This window comes from Aphelocoma coerulescens, assembly GCF_041296385.1.
Source record: "Aphelocoma coerulescens isolate FSJ_1873_10779 chromosome Z unlocalized genomic scaffold, UR_Acoe_1.0 ChrZ, whole genome shotgun sequence".
Classification (NCBI taxonomy): domain Eukaryota; kingdom Metazoa; phylum Chordata; class Aves; order Passeriformes; family Corvidae; genus Aphelocoma; species Aphelocoma coerulescens.
In genome coordinates, this window is record NW_027184085.1 from 22,528,540 (window position 1) to 22,552,269 (window position 23,730).

At 38.8% G+C, this 23,730-nt stretch overlaps 1 protein-coding gene across 2 annotated transcripts in view; it reads left to right on the forward strand.

Annotated features, from left to right (window-relative positions):
* Positions 1-23,730, forward strand: part of HOMER1 (homer scaffold protein 1) — a 97,116-nt gene that overhangs the window by 17,076 nt on the left and 56,310 nt on the right. For both annotated transcript variants that reach the window (XM_069002362.1, XM_069002361.1), the window contains exons 2-3: positions 13,808-13,964; positions 19,886-20,017. In XM_069002362.1, coding sequence (XP_068858463.1) covers positions 13,808-13,964; positions 19,886-20,017 — 289 coding nt within the window. The remainder of the gene's footprint in view (positions 1-13,807; positions 13,965-19,885; positions 20,018-23,730) is intronic.

Below are 23,730 nucleotides of genomic sequence, written 5' to 3' on the forward strand. Positions count from 1 at the left end.
TGTCCCTTTGGCATGAAGTACGGTGGATATATACATTGTACAATTAGGTTAGAACACCTGTTCTGATCCACTTTCATGAGTGTGGGTGTAACCTCTATCCCAGCAGGTGTCCCCAATAACAAAAAGGGATGTAAGGTCTGGCATGTGGTCCACATTCTGGAATGAGAGGGGTATTACAGTCTGCTTGTTGTTGTTGAAATGGTGTGTTTCATCACAGGTTACCTTAAACCTGCATCCAGAAGTCCAAGTTGCTTTGTCTGCAGCTCTATTTATGTCGGAACATGGAGCTGTTAGGACGCGTTGAGTCGCTAGTTTCCCTGCTGCTGACCTGGGGAAACAGTCTTTGGAGAGTTTTTATCAGCAATTATAATTGTTCTGCAATTGCGAGCTACATGTCCCTTTTTCTGACAACGATAGCATATAAAGTTACCTCGTGATTGAGTTTGCCCTGTACCCATAGCATTCTCCACAACCTCCCCCACCATCCCCACTTTTTGCAAAAGGGGAACAGCTGTGTTCAGCTGCACCTTCTTTGTACAGACTTCGAGGATGGATTCAACAGTCGGAGGGGGGTGCAAAGGAAGGGTCAGGATGATTTGTTTGCAAGCATCATTCATATTCACTTGGAGCAGTTCGAGTAGGAGCGCTTGTTGGAGGTCAGGATTAGGGACCTGGGAAAAGATAGCTCCGCGCAAACAGTTATAGAAGTAAATAATATTTTCATTTGGCAATTGTTTGATGTTGGTATAATGAGATGTAGGAGTCTGAGATGGTAGTAGTGTTAAGGCCTTTTCAGCAGCACGTGTGATTTCAGTAAGAATTGGATGAGGGATAAGCATTGCTTGTTTTTGGGGATTTGCCATATTATTGTCACCAGATAAAAGGTCTAATGTGATATAATTGTTGTCAAAGTCCAGGTAATCTGGAGTTTGCCACAAAATTTGCAATAAATCAGATAAAATTATTTTCCATTGTTGTTTCCACAACACAAAATCACCAGGTGTGAGAAGAGTTTGCATTATTGTAATTAAATCATGAGGTACAAGTAAGTGAGTTGCAAAAGTAGCACTTATAAGGCTCTTAAAATAATTACTATGCATCCCAAACTCCTTAATTGCCTTGCACAAATCCTTAATATTAGAATAAGGAAAGGGCATCCAGCCAGGGTTGGCTCCCGTGCTAGTACGAGAGAGCGTAGTAGCAGCTGGAGGTACTTCCAGGTAACCATGAGTTTCAGGATTTAAGGAGGTAGTCACATGACTGCAAACCTGGGGCGGGACGATGGGAAGCAGGGGAGGGGAGTGGAGGGGCAGGGAGTGGAGGTGGGGACGTGGCAGGAGGAGGGGAGGGGTTGGGGGCGGGGTTGTGGGAGGCAGGGGCGGTTCTTGAGTCATGGGCGGGAACAGAGGGAGGTGAAACATGATGCTTTGGGGGTGGGGACAGGTTCCAACACAGGAGTGGGAGGGGATGGGGACAAGAAGGGATTTGTGGAGTGGGGGAGAAAGGGATTGTGGGAGGTGTAGTTTGGGGATGAAGAAATGTAGTGTCCGCCATTATTGGAGACAAACTCGGAAAAAAGGGTTGGGGGGAGGGGGTTTTTCCCGGGCTGCGAGCACATGGCAATGGCTGTCCCTGGGAACAAAGAGATCAGGGGAGAAGGGGTTTTTCTGCGTGCTCAAAACACGAGGGCTAGAAACTGGGGACAAAGGAATGGAGAAAAGGGGTTGGAAAGGTCCTTGTACTGGCTCCGGATTCCAGTCCAAGGCAGGGTGCTGAGGAAACATGGGTGAGCCAGGAGGACGATGGCTCTCCTGAGCTGAAAAGCAGTCTGCTCTAGCTGTGTTTTCCAGTGTAGGGGAAGAGGGGTCAGGGACACAGGAGTTGGAAGAGGGTGTAAGGGAATTAAAAGAGTGTTTTTGCAGTGGCTTTTCATGTACTGCTTTTTTATCCAGCAAAGTATAACTTAGTAACAGGAGAGGAAAAAATTTTGAAACTGTGTCATCTCCTGCACGCCTAAGAGAGGAGAGTTTTCTCCCCACCTTGTCTCAAAATTCAGAAGATCTCATATCCTCGGAGGACAGATTAGGAAAGTACTGAAAAAGCTATCGTACAAAAGATTGAACTAGAATTTTAGGATATTTATGCCCAGTACAAGAAAGGTAGCTTTGAACTTGGTAGTATATTTCTCTATGGTGTGCAGAAACCTCAGATCCCATAACAAATGCAGCACCACAAACCTCAGCCCCAAATCGCAAAAAAGAGGGGAAAAAAAAAAAAGCGAAAGTTTGCACCGGCACCAGCTTAAGACAGGAGCCCCTAAAACAGCAGGGAAATACCCACCAGAATTCTGGATTTACCACAGGAAAGCAGGTCTGGAGAAAAAATAAGTGAAGAGGGTCTTCTACATTCCAGCCGTTCCCTCGCCACGTGGTGTGGGTGAGGGTACAGGCTGAGGCTCTGGGCTCACTGTTACGCAAAAAGTAACAGCTCACTACAGAGAGCTGGCACGGCAGAATGTGCAGAGCTGACTCTAGCAGACACGCAGCTACTGGGACACCCTAAAAGTCTCTCAGAACTGGGGCTCAGAGAGCACGTTGGGTGCCAGATGTGGAGATACTTACAGCTTTTTACCGGCTAGGCTCGTAGTTCAATGCCTTAGAAAGCCTCGGGCAGCCTAGAGAGGTAGCACGGGCAATCCAGCATTTCAGTAGCTCTAAAAGCAGCAATAGTAGCTGCAAAGCTGATACCACCAGCAGAAGCAAAGAGGGAGAAATACAGCTTTTGGTTGCCAATTCCTGCAATTAGAAGCTTTCAAATAGAAACAGAGACAAGATGTTCGCAGAAAGGGTGCAAGCCAAAGAGGCCGGGCCCCCTCTTGGTCCTTTCTTTTATTGGGAGAAGGGGAAAGGGGAGGACTGGGGGCGGACCCGGGGTGACCGGCCAATGAGACACTGCTAAAGAGTTTGAGTTACATTTGGTTTTGCCTGCGTTTGGAACAAAGGGCTTCAGAGCACATGACAGAGACAAGTGTCTTGGGGAAGGGAAGCTCGGAACAGGCAGCAACAATTAATAGGGTTGCATTCTGGAGATTGCAGAGATTGAAAATTATGTCCCATCAGGAGCCTTCCTCCTTATCTTTCTCATCATTCTCCATGCCCCTGGAAAGGAGAGTGCTGCTGGGCCTGCTTGTAAAGCGGTATACGAACTCCTGCCTCACTAGCAGTGTCTCTGGATCCCAAAGCACTTTGTGCTCTTGCTCTCTCTCTCTGCTTCTATATTTGGAGAACTGTGCTTATTCTGCTAGTGTACGGGGTTTCTTTATTTTTTTTCTCTTCTGTGTTTTTTTTTCCTTAAAACTGTAGATCTTGTAATGGTTCTGAAGACTATAGATATTGTCCCTGGGGACCATGTCTAGAAAATATCTATTCATTTAAACTCAAGAAAACTGGTGGTACAGGAAGACAGGAAACTATAACTTAATTGTTGCATTACTTTGTATTAAAGTGTTGTGTGAAATAGCAGTAGGAATTCAAGCTAAGCAGTTAAACTACTTAATATTCTCCCTTAAAATATTGGCAGTGGAGTTCTGTAAGAGTAGTTTGACTGTCAGAACTCCATTTCAGAGATATTTTAGATAAAGATTGCAAAGGAAAAATTGTCTCTATATAGAGGGTATCAAGGAACTAGGGGAACTAAAAAGAAAGCCTGGTTATGGATTGGTTTTGGGCCTTTCTAAACTTATTTTACTAACAGGCATGCATAACAGTATTTCTTCCTTTGTTACAGTGTGCTGTTTAGGTTTCATTCCTCCTTTTTCTGCTTGTGTTGCAAGTGTGGCTAAGTTGGATTTCCTTGCTGTAGAATGGAGAGAAATTAATATTTTTAGACCATTGCCTGCTTATTTCTTGTTCCAGATGCAGCATAGCTTAATTTACTGCATGTAAGGGCTGTTGCAGGAATGTTAATATCTTGACTTCTTTCAGAAATGTCTCATTACACTGTCATTTCAAGGTTCTTTGTTCATAGACTAGAACCTGACATTAAGCTGTTTTTTTTGTTTGCTTCTGATAAATATTTTTGGTGACTAGATGTGGAAAATAGCTGTATATCTTAAAATTAATTGTCTAGTTCTAAAGACAGGAGAACTCCTCTCTTGACTTCCTGACAAGAATTTTCGAACAGAGCAAAATTCAGGAAAAAAATACAAGTTTTTACTACCATGATTTCTTAGTATTTTACTATAGATAATATCTATTCTAGAATTCAACCTAAGATAATTTAGTTGCTCTTAAGTCATTAAAAGCTAATGGTTAACTCTCTCCAATCTTGTAATTAAAACAAATATAAGGTAAATGTTTATTCAGAGATACCTTTGTCCACTTACTTGCACCATTTAGAGGAATGATCACTTAGGTACCTAGAAAAATTCTGAAGATACCTATATCCCTGGAATAAGGTACTAAACTGAAGTGAAAGGCATGAAGATAAAGCTGAGTACTTGATAATACACTTTTTGTTACCTCATTTGATTCCCAGAACTCTCGCTTGATTCCTGCTATGAAAATGAGCTTTTCAAGGTTGTGTGGAAGAACAAAAAAGGAAAACCTTTAGAGACATGGACCATCATTCAGCTCTTGGAGTAACTTTCACAGTCAGAGATATGTTATTGCTGTGAATATTTCCTGCAGTGCTTCAGCTGGTTGTCTACCTGCTGAACCTGAGCAGCATACGATAGCAGAATATGGAGGCATTGGAGAACAGGCATTTAAAACAAACCCAGAGAACTGCTTAAGTGAGAGGAAATCCACTGTCTATTTTTTTTTTCCTTTTTTTAAAAAACCAGTATAACACTGCCCTGTACATAACCTACAGGTAACTTTATTAATCTTTAGTATAAGAAGCTCTATGTTCACTGTCATTATACCAAAAATTTAAGAGTTTTGTTGGGATTTTTCTTTGCTCTACTATATAAGCCTTAATTTTCAGTACTGGGCACTGATTTGTCCTCAGTTTGCAACTCTGCCACCTTCCATGCTGTTGATGTTGCTAAATTTGTGAGACTAATGTCTGTGCTGTCTTACAGCTAAATTAAATCTGTGCTGTGGAAAAAACTCCTAACTCTTCTAAAGTTTACTAAGATCCTTCATGAGTCCCTTATGAATGGGAAATTCAGACAGAAGAGGAATGAGTTTAGGTAAACTTTCCCATTGCTCTTCATGTTTGTTCAATAGCAAGAGCTTTATTTCCCAAGGTATGGTAATCCTAACTCTTGGGATTTCATGTGATGACAATACATTTTAAGTGCTGTCAGTGGTTGTCTTACAGTGTCTGTTTGTATGAAACTCCCCTACCTCTTTTCTTTCCCTTCCTTCTCTGGAAGGTACCATGTATGGGCTTCCTGAGTATTTGGTTGAGATTGGCACATATAGAGTCATCCATTTTTTCCCCAGACAGACTGTTTTATAGGATTACATACCTGTGAATCGCAGACTTGTTAAGGTTGGAAAAGACCTGTAAGATCACCAAGTCCAACAGTCAGCCTAGGACCACCATGATGGTCACCACTAACACATGTTCTCAAGCGCCATATCCAAATGTTTTTTTAGTGCTTCCAGGGATGATGACTCCACCACTTCTCTGGGCACCCTGCTTGATTACCGTTACCACAGATAAATTTTTCTTAGTACATACTCTAAATCTCCCCTGGTGCAAATGGAGGCAATTTCCTCTTATCACGTCACTTTTTACCTAGGAGAAGATGATGACCCCCACCTGGCTACAACCTCCTTTGAGATAGTTGTAGACAGTGATAAGGTCTCCCCTCAGGATCTTTTTTTCTTCAGGCTATATCCCCCCAGCTGCCTCAGCCACTCCTTATACAACTTGTGCTCCAGTCCCTTCACCAGCTCTGTTACCCATCTGAAGATGCCATCCACCTTAGTGGATGTGCCAAAATGTTACCTAAAGGAATTAATTTCAGAAGTATTTGAAGTTATGTGCTTTCCTGACTTGCCTCCTATGTAATATAAAACTTCTATTAATTGATGCAAATAATCATAAGTGAACAGTTTTTCTACTAATGGAAGTTCATAATCGCTGATTTAAGTAGAGTTCTGTCTGCTCATAGGCATCAAATTTAGCCTGGTTTGTATAAAACTATGTTCTTTACATCTAGCTGTATTCATACATGTTTTGCATATACTTCTTAGCCCACAGTAAAATGTTGCAAGGTTATTGTTTGGGTTTTTTTTATTTGGTGTTCTTTTCTTTTCAAAAGTGTGGGGTTTTAAGGTATGCAAATAGAGAGCAACTTTTCCCTCTGTTGTCCAAATAGCTCACAGATTTTCACTAGTCTTATAGAGACATTAATATTTCAAAGAAAATAGATTTCTGGTAATCACAAAATTATTTTCTACTGACTTCCTGTACCTTATGTCTGTTTAAGTACTGTGCAATATCCTACTTCAAGCTGAAAAAAATGGGTTAAAACTTCAGGCTCTTGAAAATGTAATGGACAGTATATAATTGTGTTTCTGGCTAAGGTAAATTATTTTTTACTTAACCTTACAGGTTTAATGTAAGTTTATAGATAATTTTTCTCCCCTCAAATCCTGAAAAATGGCAGGTATTAGTTGAGATGGTATGCTAATTCCTAAATGCTTAAAAATCTAATACTAAAAGCTGATTCTTAAATGGAAACAAAGCAGCTTAGAAAAAAGCTAGAAGGCACTGCCTGTGCGGTGTTACATAGCTACAGAACAGAGTCAGTAAAGCTTGTATTTTGAACTTCATAGGTAAATAGGCAGGTATGTGTATTAACTGATAACTGTATACACAAAACTTACCACGCTTTTTAGCAGCAGCTTCCTAAACATTTGCTGACTTCGAATAAACCTGATGGAAATCCAAAACGTAACAGCAAGGACAGGTAGAACCATTGTTGGTATAGGAGAGATTTTGATTTGGTTACTTGATTGTAACTTCCACTTTTTTACTATCTCAAAGCTTGGTTTGAGATATGAAAGTTGTTATTATATATCTATATTGGATGTGAAAGTTGTATGTGAGACAAAAAGCAAAATCTGAAGTCATACTCATTACACAAGTCCACTGAGTATGTTTGTTCTACTTTATAATTTTAACTTCAAGATGGTATTGGCAGTTACTTCCTGTCCAGTAAAAGGTTACATTTCAAACAGTTTCCATACAATGGAAGCCAGTGTTATGTAATACTTCCCCCAAATGTGTACAATTTTTATCAGACCTCAGAGCATTTTTATGAATATGGAAAAATCTATGGTTTTCTGTTGCTTTGAACTGTGTGCAGAGCTTGTTGACTTGGACTCCTTAAACAACACTAATGCTTGGATTTATGAATTAGTTTTTTTTGTAATTTATGAATTAGTTTTAACTAGAGCTGCACTTTTAATCACTCTCCTCATTTCTTTTCAGGGATCTCTTCTCAGGCTGCTTAGAGTAATAAAACTTGCTACAGCTTCAGAAACAAGCTAGGGGAGAATATTTTTAAGACTGGGAAAAAGCTCTGGGAGTAGTTTGGTGACATTTGGAAAAAGCGAAAAGGTCTTTGTCCTATCCTAAATCTGAGGATAATCAGCAAATGCCTGAAATACTGAAATACTGAAATACTAAAATACTGCCTGAAATGTGCGGTGTTCATGTTGTTTGACCTGGGGAGAAATTTCCTTGGATGACAGCTATTATGGAAGTTCAGAATTCACTATATGCAAAATGACCACCTGCACAACATGTGTGATGCCTACTGCGAGGGTTTGCAGTCCTCAGGACTGCTGCATACTCTGTGCTGAGCATGCAGTCATGTGGCAGGGTCTCCTGTGCCCAGGGCTGTAATGGCATGAGGATAGCACATTTTTTGTCCAGTCTCCACCACTCCAACCAACTTGGAGTGTGGGTGCACTCCCATTTTGAGCACAGGGATATTGTCCTGTTTTTGGATGCATGTGGCATCATCTTTCCCTGAAACTCTTCGTATGAAGCCTGATGGATGAAATCTTGCTCTGTTTGCAACAAGAAAATATCTCCAAGGCATGTTGTGTTGGACTTGTTTTGAAAACAGTATTGTATGTGGACTCTGTGTGCATCAAAGCCAGGAAGTTTGAAAAATGCCCTGGAGCTTAGAAGATCCATATTGGAGAAATAGATACTGACATGAATCTCATGGAATTTTCACTATCAACACTGAGTAAGAAGACCACATCACATGTGCTTATTCATGCCCTTTTCATCTTACTGGTTGGGGAAAATACCTCTGCTGAGAAATTTTAAACTTCCAGGTGGCAGGCAGTGCCCGTAGTGGTTCCTTTTTTTAAAAAACTCAGTTCCTCCATGGGCCACAGTCCACTCAGTGTTAGGCTGTTTCTGTGTCTGCTGTCTGCTTCTGCTTGGGCAGCTCTTTGCTCCAGGCCTTCCTCGAGAGTCATTGCCCTTGTCTCTTTTTTCTTCATCTGCAGTCCTGGCCTGGTCTTGTGTCCATACAGGGAAGTTCCTGACCTCATCCTACATAGTGCAGCAACTTCTCTGCTGAAACATTGTCAATTTAACCTGGTATGGAGGAGGAAGAGAGGGTTGTATCTAATTTTTAGTATGTTTTTTAGCGTCGTTAATACTCTATAAGGGTAGGCAAGTAGGACATCAAGTAATGTTGTAGTTCATACTTTCTTTTCAGTGGCCTTATTGTTTTCAGAGTAACTAAGACAATGGAATCCCAGCCTTGAGAAATTGTAGGCTTTATGGTATTCAAGATAATTTTGGAGTCATGGTAAGCAATAGTGTGAGGGAAGAAATAAGCAAAAAGAGGTCTTCACCACTAGTGCTGTAGAAGTACCAGACACATTAAAGAATATATACCTTTTTTAAAAAAGAAGCATATATTAATTATGGATTAGCAAGGAAACTTCTTTCTAACCTTCTATAATAACTTAAGCTTCTTTCATGCAAGCTTTAATTAGTGTAACATGTTTCCTATATTGAGCAGTCTGCATTTCTTTTTAAAGTTGTGTTAAGATGTCATAATGGAAAGAGTGGTTGGAAACTATTCATTCAACTCTTAGTAAAGAGGTTTATCTCCTAAGCTTAGCATAGGACTGATCACATACCAATGAATGAATTTCTATATTGATTATGGAAAAGCCTGTTATGACTCTGCCTGCTAAAATGATAGTTCTTTTGCTTCTTTAGTCATCACGTTGCTTCTCAGGTCCAGGAGGACTTGGCACTTACTTCTTGTTAGTCTTTGACCATTGTAATATTACAGCCTAAGGCAATTAAGAACAGCAGGATATGAGCCTTAATGTTTTTGCCATGCCTGAGCGGACATTTCTAATAGTCAAACTGTGTTACTATGGCATTCTTGTTAGTTTGTTTTCTTTTTGTCCAGCATCAGTATATTTCTGGAAAAATTAATTACTTTTCTTTGTAATTAGTGAGGAGTTCTTGTCTTAGTTCCTGTTAATGTCTTTAATGAGTACTAAATAGCTTCTGGTAATGAAAGAACAAGAAGACAAAGATGAAAGGGGAAGAGAAGAGGGGGAAGAGTAAGAAACTGATAGGGAGGTTTATTTTTTTTTACAGGATTCTTTACAACTGGTGTTTTTTACAAGATTTTTACAGGACTCTTTAAAGCTATTCTTCCTTTCTCAACTCTATATGGGCAAAAATAGGGGGATGGTGCTATGCAGGGCCAACAGTTGTACTTAATGATCCTTGAGGATCCCTTCCAACTCAGCTTATTCTGTGATCCTCTAAAAAATAGGGGACTTATTTTTTATATCTAGAAATATATATTATAATTTTTAAAAAATAGTAATTTTTTGACCACTTAAGAAGGCAAAGAGGAAGCTATCCTCCTATTTGACTACTATTCCAATAAATAATATTATTTCAGCTGAATCGATTGAAACTTCCAGGCTGGGAGGGAATCATGTCCTTGTGTGGACAATGGAAGAGCAAATCTCATAGGTAAAGATGAATTGGCTGAAGTTACAAATATTTCTATATGTTTTATATATTACCTGTTGCTTGTTCACAGATGTTTTAGGAAATACAAAATTTAAGTAGCTCTATATAGTATGTTGCTACAGAAAAGTACAGATGATGTAATTGTACAGCAGCTTTGAAGGACTTCAGTAATGCATCAGTGACTGATTCTATAACACATTTAATCCTATAGACATATGGTGCATAACTTCCATTAGTTTGCAGAAATAATCTTTATAAATGTTCATTGTCAAGTGTCAAAACAGTGGTCTAATTCTAGAGGCATCTGAAGCTTAGTGTCTTTGTCAGAAAAAAATCCTAATTTTTTTCTCAGTAATCTGGCAAAATCATGATTTATCCAACTCATTTAACAAAGGGAGCTATGCTTTTCCCACAGAGTGAAGACAGCTTGTCATTCAGTATAGCTGTGCTTAAAACATGCAAAGAAAAGACTGTAACTCTAGTTTTATCAGAAGTGATTGAAGAAGTGTAAGTAAGCTTCATTTACGCTGTACCATACCTAACTGCACTGTCTATGCCAGACCCACAATGTGCCCTGCAAGGTGCTCTGGTTTGTCGTGAGCAGCACTGCTGAGAAATCAGCAGGAACATGCAGGCCACCTCGTTGAACAAATTGAGGATATTTAGGTGGGGCTATGGAAGATTTTTGTGCTGACAGTGCTGGAGAGCAACATCTCAAGGCTGAACAGTTGGCTTTTACTGACACTTGCTTTAGTTGTATAGTACTCACCTACTTTTTACATATTAAAATCCTAACCTGTGGTGTGTTGAAAGTCCCAGTTATGTGATATACTGTACTGGGAGTGAACTGAGCATTAGTGCTGGTCAAATGTATATTCATTAACCATGCATCTGCATCTTGGATTCAGTTCTTCTTTGGTCTTTAATTAATGTGGTCAGAACCTTTGTAGTTTCCTTTCAATGTCAATATTAATCAAAACAATTGTCAGGCTTCTAAGATTTTTTCCATATTTTTTGGATGGTCTCTTTAATTTTCCAGGGGTTAAATAGCTGGTGCATTATGTTAATATGCACCCTATATATTAGCATATACTTAACTGGGAGGTACATTTAAAAATATATCTAATATTGAAGACAACTAAAGTTTGTGTGATTGAAGAAGTAATTGTAGATATTCAAAAGAGCAGAAATAATTAGTTTGTTCTGTTAGACAAAAGGTCTATAAAAGCCAGTCACCTTTGCATAACATTTGTGTGCAAGAGATTTGGGTCAGGAAATTAGCTATGCAACCTCCTAAAGCTTGGTGATTTACAAGGAGAAGATGAATTGATGCTGAGGGTACATATCTGTGGAGAACTTCCATGTGCATTGATCCCCTTGGCCTGCCTTCCTTCTTCTTTACCTTTCACTGAAACTCTGTTTTGCTGTCTTTGATTTGTTCTGCATACTTTCTGTCATTTCGTCCAATGTAGGAGAACACCATGTCTGTTGTCTGGTGAACTTCAAGGAATCTTGACTCCCAGCTGAGTAATACAATTCTACTACTGAAAGCTGCTCTTCCTGCCAAGCAATAGAGATATTTCAGAGAGTTCACATGTACCCCTTTGTAATGAGGCCAAGTTAAACCCCTTTGACTACAACTAACCAAATTCTGTGGGGTTTTTTACACTTCCTTTTATTTGGGGAAAAAATGTATTAAAAACATACCTCTGAAAAGAAAGTGAGGGCAGGTCAAAAGGTGTATTTTTTCACACCCTGAAAATGAGAGTCAAAATGCCTAGAAACTTAAATTCAACCTAAAGACCCAGTATTTTGTATCTTTGGAATTTGATGGTAGCACTCCTTAAAGAGTACAGCAATCAACACGTCATTAAAATGTAGCCAAATTTAAACTGACAGCTACAGTATCATAGAATAGTTTGAATTGGAAGGGACATTAAAGATAATCTAATTCCAACCTCCCTGCATGGGTAGGGACACCTTCCACTAGACCAAGTTGCTCAATGCCCGGTCCAGCCTGGTCCTGAACACTTCCAGGGGTGGAACAGCCACATCATCTCTGGGCAACATGTTCCAGTGTCTCACCATCCTCACAGTAAAGAACTTCCTCCTAATATCTTATCTAAACCTGCCTTCTTTCAGTCTGAAGCCATCTACCCTTGTCCTATCACTGCATGTCCTGGTAAAAAGGTCCCTCTACTAGCTCTCTTGTAGGTCCGCTTTAGGTACTGAGAGGCTGCTCTAAGGTCTCCCTAGAGCCTTCTCCAGGCTGAACAATTCCAACTTTCTCAGCCTTTCCTCATAGGAGAGGTTCTCCATCCATCTGATTATCTTGTTGACCTCCTCTGGACTCGCTCCAACATCTCCATGTCCTTCCTGTGCTGGGACCCCAGAGCTGGATGCAGCACTGCAGGTGGGGTCTCAGCAGAGCAGGGCAGAGGGGCAGAATCCCCTCCCTGGCCCTGCTGGCCGCGCTGCTTTGGATGCAGCCCAGGACACGTTTGGCTCTCTGGGCTGTGAGTGCCCATGGCTGGGTCATGTCCAGCCTCTCACCCACCACCAGCACCCCCAAGTCCTTCTGGGCAGGGCTGCTCACAGTGACTTTTCCCAGTCTGTAATCTGTCTGGGACTGTCCTGACCCAGATGCAGCACCTTGCACTTAGACTTGCTGAACTTTCACGAGATCCTCATGGGCCCACGTCTCGAGTTTGTCCAGGTCCCTCTGGATGGCATCCCATCCCTCAAGTGCGTCAGCTGTGCTACTCAGCTTGGTGTCAAGTGCAAACTTGCTGAGGGTGCAATCAGTCCCATTCTCTATGTCATCGATGAACATATTAAAACTGATGTCCATTGGGACTCTGAGCCATTGATCACTGCCCTCTAGATGCAACTGTCCAACCAGTTCCTTATCCACGAAACTGTCCATCCATTGACTCTATCTCTTCCAATTTAGGGAGAAGTATGTTGTAGGGGACTGTGTCAAAGGCTTTACAGAAGTGCAGATAACTGGCAACCACAGCCTATCCCTTGTCCTCTGATACAGTCACTCCATTGTAGAAGGCCATCTTATCACCTTCTTAGTGATATTAAAATGTTTTTAGATTTCTGTGCAATGCTGTATGTCCTGATAGTGGTCATGGGGAAAAACAGTTGTAAATTCTAAATTATAATAAGGGGGTTTTTTGCCTCATATAATTTTATTTGCTAAGCAATTTACAATTTAATTTTTTTTTTTTTACATTATTTAATGTTGGCATAAATACATTCAGGTGTAAAGCTCCATAGAATGAGGGATTCACAACACATGTTCCTGGCTTTAGTTAATGTTAGTTTTAGAGTAATTGCATTGAATCAGCCAGTTCAGATCCAGATTATGGCCTAAAATTGATGAAAATTATAATATTAGAAGATTTTGGAGAAGAAGTGGACTTGAAGTCATGCACATTCTACAGTGTATGGTGTAATGAGATGAAGTTACACAGGTATTAATGCCATTTAGTTTAAAGGGATAGATGGCCAATGAAGAGCAGGGGAGATGATGGGATGGGGCTGAATCTGTATTAGAGATGTCTCTATTTATCTGACTCTACAACTGGGTGCTGATATTTGCCTTAGAAGGCTTGCATTTTGCTTGTATATATGTATTAACAAACTTACCTGCTCTACACAGCAACACATGCAGAAGTCCTCAGGCAAGGTTTATCATGCAGAGTAACTTGTGTACATCCCAATGGGCATAACTGGCAGATAGCTTGTGTGCAGTGATAGTATGGACAAATTAGATTCATGACTTCTTCTCTCTATCCTTCAGGGAACAACCCATCTTCAGCACCCGAGCTCATGTCTTCCAGATTGACCCAAACACTAAGAAGAACTGGGTTCCCACCAGCAAGCATGCTGTTACTGTGTCCTACTTCTATGACAGCACAAGAAATGTCTACAGGATAATCAGTTTGGATGGCTCAAAGGTAAATTTTATTTCAGAAAACCTGATTGTGTGAAACATTTTTGTTATTATTTTCTAGTTTGATGTTCTTCGTATTTCTTCTCATATATTTGTATCATTAACTGACCAACAGATTACCGATGTGTTAAAATGGTAACGTTGCCTCATTATATGTTTTAAGTGTTTATTTGTAAATTCTGTTTTCCATGCAGTTGTATTGACATCAATAACCATTGCTGAATTGAAGTGATGACCTGTTCCTTGGTTAATGCTGTGAGAAGGCTAAAAACACCAATATTTGTACAAAAAGTACAAATAGGGTTACAATAACGTTTTCATTTCTGTACTCAGTCATTTATCAATATAATTAGCTTCAGCATTATGAAGGACATCTGTTCAGTGGCCATAATCCTTTAGTAAATCCTTTGTTGTGTAATCTTCCAACTTTTGCTGTAGAGAATGCAAGGATTGCCTCCTAATAAAGCCTGCCTAATAAATGGTAAGCTTTTATGAAGACTCAGTTTCATTTTGGTGGGGGTTTTTTATGGTTCGTTGGTTGGTTTGGTTTGGTTTTTTTTCTCTGTTTTAACTAAAAAGGATATTGTGCTGAGCTGCTGCTGTTGTAAAATGTGTTATCTAAGAAATTAGTTCGATGTGCAGAAAATCTTTGACTGTTTCTACCCAAGTAGCTATAATGACAGTAACTTTACAAACAGTGTCGCAGAAAATTCTGCGCTAAGGGCATTAAAGATATACGGACTGTAATCAAAAGTTGTGATCCTTTCCAGAGACTTTCATTTGAAGCTTTTGGAGATGCATCAGTTCACAATGATTGGAACTGTTAAAAGCATGGCAGTATTCAGAAAGTGTTTTATGACTACTTATTGAAAGCTGAAAATTATTACCCTGCATTTTTAAAAATATCTAGAGTATTGCTATTTTAAATGTAAAAGGAGAATTTCTATCACAAAGAAGTATATAGAAATTGATCTCATAGTCAAAAATCCCTGCTTCAAGTGGCTGAGACTGGTATCAGGGCCTACCAGAATTTTTCCAACTTTAGGTCTTACTTTGCTTTTTTCCTTCTCAGCCTTCCTTCAAATGATCCCATTAGTTCTGTCAAATAATTAAAATACCTTTTGAGTCAGTATTAATGAATAAAGACAGTGGGATTGCGACTAGATGATGTATGAAATCAAGACTACCAGTTATAAAACGTAGTGCTTTAACTGATCTGGAGTATATATGAAATCCTTATTCTGATATCCACTGGGGTTCCTCTGCCTTCATCCTGATGCTGCATCTCCTGCTGAGTGCCTGCTGAATTAAATTGTCAAGTAGTTGTTCATCTATTTAGTTGTTCTTTTGTCTACTGCAGCATTCCCTTTACATTCAGTACTATTGGCAAGGTATATTGATAATACAGTTTATCACTTTTATTTACTCTGTGGGTGCTGCAATCCTAGTAATGTTTTCATCCAAGTCTTAGAAGGCCTAGAATCCCAGTCATCGTTAAGAGAGTCCCATTCTTTCAAAGATTCACAACACTGCTCTGAAACATACACAGGTGAATAGCAGAGGGACACATGGAAGAATTTGAAGTGTGGTTCCAGCATGATTCCCAGAGAGTTCTTTTATTTTTACTTAAAACCCGTATTTTTTTAGCATGTCTGTACATATGCAATATGGTATGTACAAAGAGTTAAATGTAAATATAAAGCATTTTTAAGTTTGAGTGCACCCAGAGAGTGTCTCTGATGTATGGCATATAGCTGGGCGTCAGTAACACTACTGACAATATACATGTTGCCAAAACCACTTGTCAAACTCTACTGGTGTTGAAGCTGTCATGCTCTTCCCTTAGAGGGAATAGAACCAGACAGATTTTATTGTATACCTGGGTGCTGGCAGGGTTTACAGCAATGTTTGGATTTGTATGGTGGAGAGAAGGATGTGTATGTGACTGCTCAGTTCTCAGGTGCTGAGATTTAGCCAAGACAGGTCCTACAGACTGAACTTCTGCTTACTTTTAATGCATTCTGTGTCATGTTTTCTGAAGCTGCAATCTCCTCTTGAAATACCTTGCACCAGATATGATATCCCTCTACCCTGAGTACAAAAAATGTTTAAGGACCATAAATTGTTCAGTGTACAGGCTACATATTTTATAGTCATGTGCAATATTTGGAGCCCTGTTGCCCACATCAGAGAAATCTTGATGCAAGTAATTTGATAGAACTTGAATCTGGTTTCTCTGACCTTTTGAGTAAATATCTTTTATGTGACCTTTTTCTTCTACCAGTCCCAAAATAAAGAGAAAGCCTGAAAAATAAGATTTCTTATGTAGTATGGCATGACAACATTGAGCAGTTGTTGCTAAGGCTTTCAGTTCTTATTAACTGTATACTGATTTCAGAGTTCCTTGGAAAAATGTGTTTCAGTACTTCTTTCTCCTGGGTGATGGAACAAAGCTTCCATTATTTCTCCAGGAACAGTGCAGACAGATGTTAGGATTATTCTGAGTCCCACTGTTTTTTCCGCTTAGTCTCTGGCTGTCTCTGAGAAAAGGAAGGAGATCAAGTGTAATGTGGTTCTTGCTGTACTAATTAAGTCTCTGATTTTTTTCACAGACACAAGGTAGGAAAAAACCTTAAAATTTTATGTTCACCTAAAACAAGAGAAGACTCTGGGAAAGAGTGGTTTTCCAGTCTGCAGGTTCCATGAACCTTGTATATGTTATTACTCAGTCTTGTCTCTCATCAGTGTTACTGCAGTAGATGATCTTTTTATTTTAATCACTGTCTCACTTTAAAGTGACAATCTTTTAAATGTTCGATAAAGGTTTTAGGTAAGACCTGTAAGCACAAGCATTTAGCAATCTTCCTTTGAAGAAGTTAAACAATTCTGTGTCTTAAATTATTTTTACCATTAATTTCAGCAACCACTACTATATATCTTGCACCTGTTGGGGTAAAACAAACAGCTCAGACACATGCCCTATTTTCTCATAGATAAACTAATATGAAAGGAAAACATGAAAGCTATTTTATAATTCCAAAAAAGCCTGAAGATAACTAAATCAGTTTTCTTCAAAAGCTAAATGTCTGCCTGTCAGATTGTTCTGTTTTTAAGATCTTCTTGCTCATTTCTAGAAACAACATTCTTAAAAGTTGATGAAATATTTGACATTTGCTATACTGATAACTGCAATGAAATCTGGACTAGAGGAGAGCGGTTAAAGCAGTACCTATTTGAACGGATGAGACAGCCTTAATTAAAAATTTTGATTTTAAAAATAAATGGGTTTTTTTTAAGGTAAAGATATGAAGGTTTGGTATCCAGTTCTTTCCAGAGATAGCTGACACTGACTGTATTTGTAGGATGCTCTAGCATTATACTTTTAAAGGCACAGTTTTGCATGTGAGAGATCTAGAATACCAAGGCTTTTAATACAGAGAAGATGGAAACCCTTGATTTCCTTGTAAAATTGGTAAATTTAGTGAAAGAGGTTTTTTTTTTAATCACTGAGATCTGAATGTAGTCTTCCCAATCTTTGCACTAATGCTGTCTACTGAAGTGAAGCCTCTTTATTTTTCTCTATTGGAAAATAAAGGGAAGAATCGCAGCCAACTCTTTCTCAACACAATTATTTTTAAAAAGTTTTCTTCCTACCTTTCTCTCTTGCAAGAAAGCAATTTGACAGTTGCTATAACCCAGCCCAAATGCAGACTGCTGTCAAAAGAGCTATCCCATTCTGGACCAGGCACCAGGTTCTCTGTGCTGCAGCCAGTCATGTGGACAGTGGACTCCCATGTTTTTCCACTGGGTTAAGCTGCAGCTAACTATGTTGCTGTCACTGCAGGAAATGGCAGCTTTGAAGGCTTTAAACCTGCATTTTTCTTCGAGGCCTTAACTCTCTGGCATCGGAGTCTTCTTCTGAATTGAGGAAATTATGTCCATGACATAATACTCATGCTCTCAAATATGTCATGCAAGTTGCGATTAATCAAGCAATGGATGGGCCTGGGCTTAAGCAGACTAGACAACATAGCTAGAGCTCGAGTTGCGTGGAAGAATCTGTTCTACACGCTCCCCAGGATATTTAATTTCAAACATATTACTGTTGACAGCTTCCACAGGAAGTGAGATTGGGCATTAAATGAACTTGCACAGCTCTGTTCTGGGCTTCTGCCTGCTTATTTCAAAAGTGAGCTTCCAAGCACTAACAGTGGGAAAGAAGACAAGAAACATGCAAGTGAAAAAGAGTTCCAGAGCACCTCTTTTCTGAGAAGACCTGTCTCACATTATCTCTTTTGTCCTCTGTGGTATAGACAGCTGTTTTCTAGGTGGTGACTTGGAGGTGATAGTGCACATAGAAGTCTGCTAGCTTTTTCTGGGCTCTGAACCTTATGCCTAAAGAAAGGAGAATAATGTTTCATTTACCAGTGACTTCACTGAGCAGCTCCTATATGAAAATCTGAGGGATGTATTTTGGACAATTAATGCTTGAGATGGTTCTCCATTCTCTGGTCACACAGCAAATCCTGTCTTTGATCTGATGAGGCTTGTTAGCTCAAATGTAAGTTTTCAGGCATTCCAGAATTTTAAAGGAGTTGCCTACAATGGTAGGCAAAGTTTGTATTTAGATGCAAAGATTATTAGAGAGAATTGGCTATGTCCAGGTTTGCTCATCTTAATTAATGTGAGTATAGTGAAGCTGCCAAAGTCACCAAGAAAGGGTTTTGTTAAATTTATCTGTGCTGCCGTATCTTTGCTTGTCTTTCTACATGTTGCAATAGAATGTATTCTTCTGAAATTTCTTGCAATACTCCTCTCCACCACTCCATCTGAGAATCACCATATGAACATAAGGTGCTGTTTGTGAGCTCAGCTGGCCCCTCAGCTTTAATTTTTTCAAGCTTCCCCTTTAGAATTCATAGAAAATGTTATTTGGTGGTAGCTGTGCTGCAGTGGTACCCAAATCTCTCAGCAAAAGCAAAGGGTGCAAAGTAAACTTTTAAAAATAACGACTTTTTTTGATATCAATACAGAAGTCCATATCACTCAAGTAGTATAGACTGATTTTGACTTCTAGAGGATCTTGGTCTTACGAGAGCATTACTTGGTCTCTGTGATGTTAAAGTTTTTCAGTCATCATCCTGAGAAATAATGTTATGCTCTTCACATCTGTACAGTTAGTGCTTCACATACATACTCTTTAACATGATGGAAATACTGTTGAAATCCATGGTGAAACTTCAGTTTGCTTTTAGTAGAACCAGCATATCACCTAATAATTGCATTTTATGTTTTGTATTATCAGAAGTTATGTGCTAGACGATGATCTTCTTGCATCGTGTGGATGCAAGAACAAGAACTAGAGAAGAAATTTATAACAAGAGTAGCTCCACTTCTGTAGTTGGTATATGACCCTGCCATTGTATGCCTTGCTTGTATGTATGGAAAGGAAAGAGACTGTTGTAGAACAGAAATTTAAAAAGAAAACGTGCTCCTTTGTTTTATTGAGTGTTTTTCAGTGAGAATCTCATATGCGAAGGGGGTGGGGGGAGAGCAGCAGTGGAGATCACCAGGCAACTTGAGAGCCATTGCCTTAGGGGACAAAGAAATACAAATGTGAGACAAAAAAGGTCTTTGATAGTCCTTATATGTTGATACTTTAAAGAACTTAAAAGACTGCTTGCAATTGCAAATTGATGCCTATTCCCCTCCCCAGCTTTTCCTCCTTTTACAGAATGTATGCAAAAATATGCCTTTGCACTTTCAGCTGGGATTGAATTAGAAAACTGTTTCCTAGTTCCCAGTGTGTGTCTCATTTGGTTAATTCAGATAATTTCCTACAATATTGGCATTTTCAATTATGAGCTGTCTTTAAGAAAAATCAAGACCACAAAACTAATTTTTTACAATTATTACCTTTTTCAGGCAATAATAAACAGCACCATCACCCCCAACATGACATTTACTAAAACATCTCAGAAGTTTGGCCAGTGGGCAGACAGCAGGGCAAATACAGTCTATGGCTTGGGATTTTCATCTGAACATCACCTTTCAAAAGTAAGTATGACCAGTGGCAGCTATTCAGCTGGTGAAGCTACGTAAGTGTATTTTATTCCTGCTCACTATATCTTGACTCAGTACCCACTACTGTTGTTATTTAAAAATAATTTACGAAAAAATGTTCTGTAAAATGGAAATGTCCTTATAATGGAAAAACTTAAGACTAAGTGTGATTTGGTGTTTCTTGTGTATTTAGATCGCCTAGGAAAAAACTGCTGGTAGTCTTCAGATGCATTTTTGTCTTTTAAGCTGCATTTACTTTCACTTCTCTACTATGTAGTACATCAAATTACTGTTATTTCAAAGTTTGCAGCCTTGAAGTAAAGCTAGTGGGAAATATATTCAGTGTAAAAGAAAAATACATTTTCCATTGGAATGCAAAAGTTGAAATGTTTGCTAAAGCCGTATGTACCATACATAAGTTTCTTTTCTAGTCTACTTCTGCAGGAAGGAAATAGACCTCATTCCAAGGAAAGCAGTAATCTCTGTTTCTCAAGCTGATGGCACAGCTCCTCTGAGCATCCTTTCTATATTACTTGTTGTTTTTGCTACTGCCCTGGTATATGAGTCCAGGAACCTGTACAAGTGTGATTTTTCCTCAGATGAGGAATTTCAGTTCAGTTTAAGAACTTGTGTTTATATTAAGCAGAAAATTTCCATATTTTAAATAGAGAAAAGATTTGGGCACCCAAGTGGAATAAGATGAATACATAGTACATGTTTAAGTAAGGAATAATTGTGGCTAGGTATTTGAAGGAAGAGTAATCTTAACAGCTCTTTTGAGAAAGTACTTGTCAGTACCCAAGGATAAGCATGGCCTGCCAAAGAAACGTTAATATGAGATCCAGTACAGCTACTTTATTTGGGCAAGTGTCAAACTTGTAAGATTTCTTTCTTTCATAATCAGTTGGTTTTCCTTTCCACAAAGCAGCACAAACACATGAAATTCTGAATGATTCTGGTATTGCGCGTGCAGTTGCACACCTATCCTTTCTTCAGTGAACTTGGAAACCTCATCAGTTAATTTGGTGTGTATGTCCTAGAAGCATTTGCTTACCAACATGGTAATAACTTTTCTTAATGTTTCAATGGCTTTAGCACAAATGCTAATCTAGTTTACTTCTCTCATAGACTAGCTTAGTTTTTTTATTCACAGATGCTTCTTTGAAGGCTAAGCATCCTGCTGTAGTCATGCACACGCTGTTTGCCTGACTTTAAACACTAGGTTATCCTTGCCACTGAAAATATGTTGGTTTTTTTAATCTTCTTTGTCCTCAACTCTTCTCTTGCCCTCCCTCTGTCATCTTCTTAATTACAGTTCTTTCAATCCCATTCTTTTCACTGCCCTCAAGCAGATGTCTAGTACTTTTAAATATGCCTTTGACATAAAGCTCTATATTGCTGTTGAAAAATTAGTCTGAAAGGCTACAGTAGACACTTTTTCATAATTTTTTTTTGCTGAGCAGCTACTCAGATTTCTGTTTTCTGGAGAATAAGAAAATTTATTAAGAAAAATGGAGTCACAGACCTTTTCTGAAGATTACGGTGAATCCATGTGCCCTTTTCAGCACACTGTTCCTGTTGTATTATATCTTAATTATTAAACTGATACTCCTGTGAGTTGCAACTGCCAATTGTTGCTACTAAAATTCCTAAAGATAAAACTTTTTGTGTTATTTAAAAAAATTATAAATGTATTGATGGGGAAAAATTTTTTCTTTAGACTAGAAGCTGTTCAGCCACTGGATCTGGTAGATATGTTTGGTTGGGAATCAGAAGAGCTGAATTAGATATGCCCTGTAACTTTAGAGAAATCATGTCTATATTCTCTTTCTTGTTTCGTCTCTCCTTCAGTTTACTTACTCTTGCTTCTGTGCATCATAACCAGGTTTACCAGAGCACTCTGATAAAGCTAGCGCTTTAGGATTTTAAATATTTTAAGTTCCAGGGAGCAAAAGGCAGCCTGCAATCACATAAAAAAAGTTGGTCTAGTCTGTGTCCGATTTCCGCAGTTTAATGATGCAAATAATCAGAGCAGATAAAGTAAACTGTTTATTCTCACATCATTGTCTGCACATATTATAGTTAGTTTGACTTTTGTACTGTTTAGTTTTTGTTCACATGCCCTTGTCCTTCTGAACTAATTGCTAGGGTAGAGTGAAACAATGGCAACCTCTTTTCTGAATTATTATTGTGAATAGGAATTAGTGGAGCGAGACTGTCTGATGGAAAAGTAATGTCACTCTAATGAATTTCACATACAAACAGCATAGAGGAAAATTAATTAAACATTTATTTCTCTTCTAGGCCTTAATATGTTAGAGCACAAATTCACTTCAAGACTGCTCCATCAGATGTTGGTGATACTTGAAAGATAACTATGTTGGAGAATATTCACAGGACTACGATTTGTTAGCAGAGTCCCTCTTGCTGCTGCAGTTGGAGAAACAGAATGTCCCCTCACTTTCAGGAAAATCTACTTTCTCATTCAAAATATGTCTATGGTTTTAATTGCATCCTGATGTATGAGAAGAAATACTCCTTTTAGAGTTTGCTGTCTTACCCTCTTGAGTTAGTTGACCTGATTCATTCCATAAAACTTAAATGGGAAATGCCACCATGGATGCTGGAAGCAGCCTTTTGTAGTCTCCATGCACAATTTTTCATCTTTTCCCTAAAAACTTGATCTTCCAGAGAACTTCTCCTTCCATAACATGAGACCTCATCTTTGTTATTCAGGAATTTTTTTCAAGAGATAGTTATTATCCGTCACCTGACTATCTCAAGGAATTCTAGATAATTTGTGAAAATCTCCACTAAATTGGCCTTGTTGGCTCACTCTTAGAATGCTGTCTGTTGATCTATTATATATTTTTTTTAACCATTTCTGTGGCTGTGATACAGAAGATCATATTTACTGCCTTTGTGTTCAGCCGTTTATTCCAAACCTTAGCATCATATTTGCCGTTTAACAATCCTCTAGTCTTAAAGCTGATTTAAATAATAGGTTACCCATGAGATTTTGAGGTTTAGGCACAAGTCTTAAAAAAGTATTGTCTGGTTCTGGTGATCTGTTGCCAATTTCATCATCTGAGACTTTTTTTTGATGCTGGATTAAACTTTCAGGAAAAATAAGCTTTCAAGTAATGTGAAATACAGGATACAAGTGGAGAGAAATTAAATTTCCTCAAATACTAGTAGCCTGCTAGGAGAAGGTTTATAGACTGTAAGATTTTTTTACGTCTTGCACAGTAAGTGAAGTTCTGATTGAAAATAATTGGTGAGGTTGTGCCACACAAAAGGTAGCCTTTGTACCATCTAAATACATTGAGTGCAAAACAATTTCTTCATGCTGCTGCCAAAGAGATTTAGAAGCTCTGATATTTTTGCAGAATCATTTCACTCTTAAGCTGATCATAGTAAGATAATGTTCTTATAAAAGCAGTAGGACACAAAACCAAATGTGTGGCTAGTCTAGCAATTAGTGTAGTGGAAAGGTGAGAACTGTGAAGGCTTTTTTTTTTTTTTTCTAGCCAGAGAAACCAGGCCCTATTTGTAGTGGTTTGGTCCAAAATACTCATTACTGTTTACCTTCTGTGAGATAAGAATTAGGAGAAAGCAAAACAGGCACAAAACTTGAAAGAATATAAAGAAGTTTATTAACAGACCTAAAAGAAGGGGAAAAAAAAAATTAAAATCATACCACACCT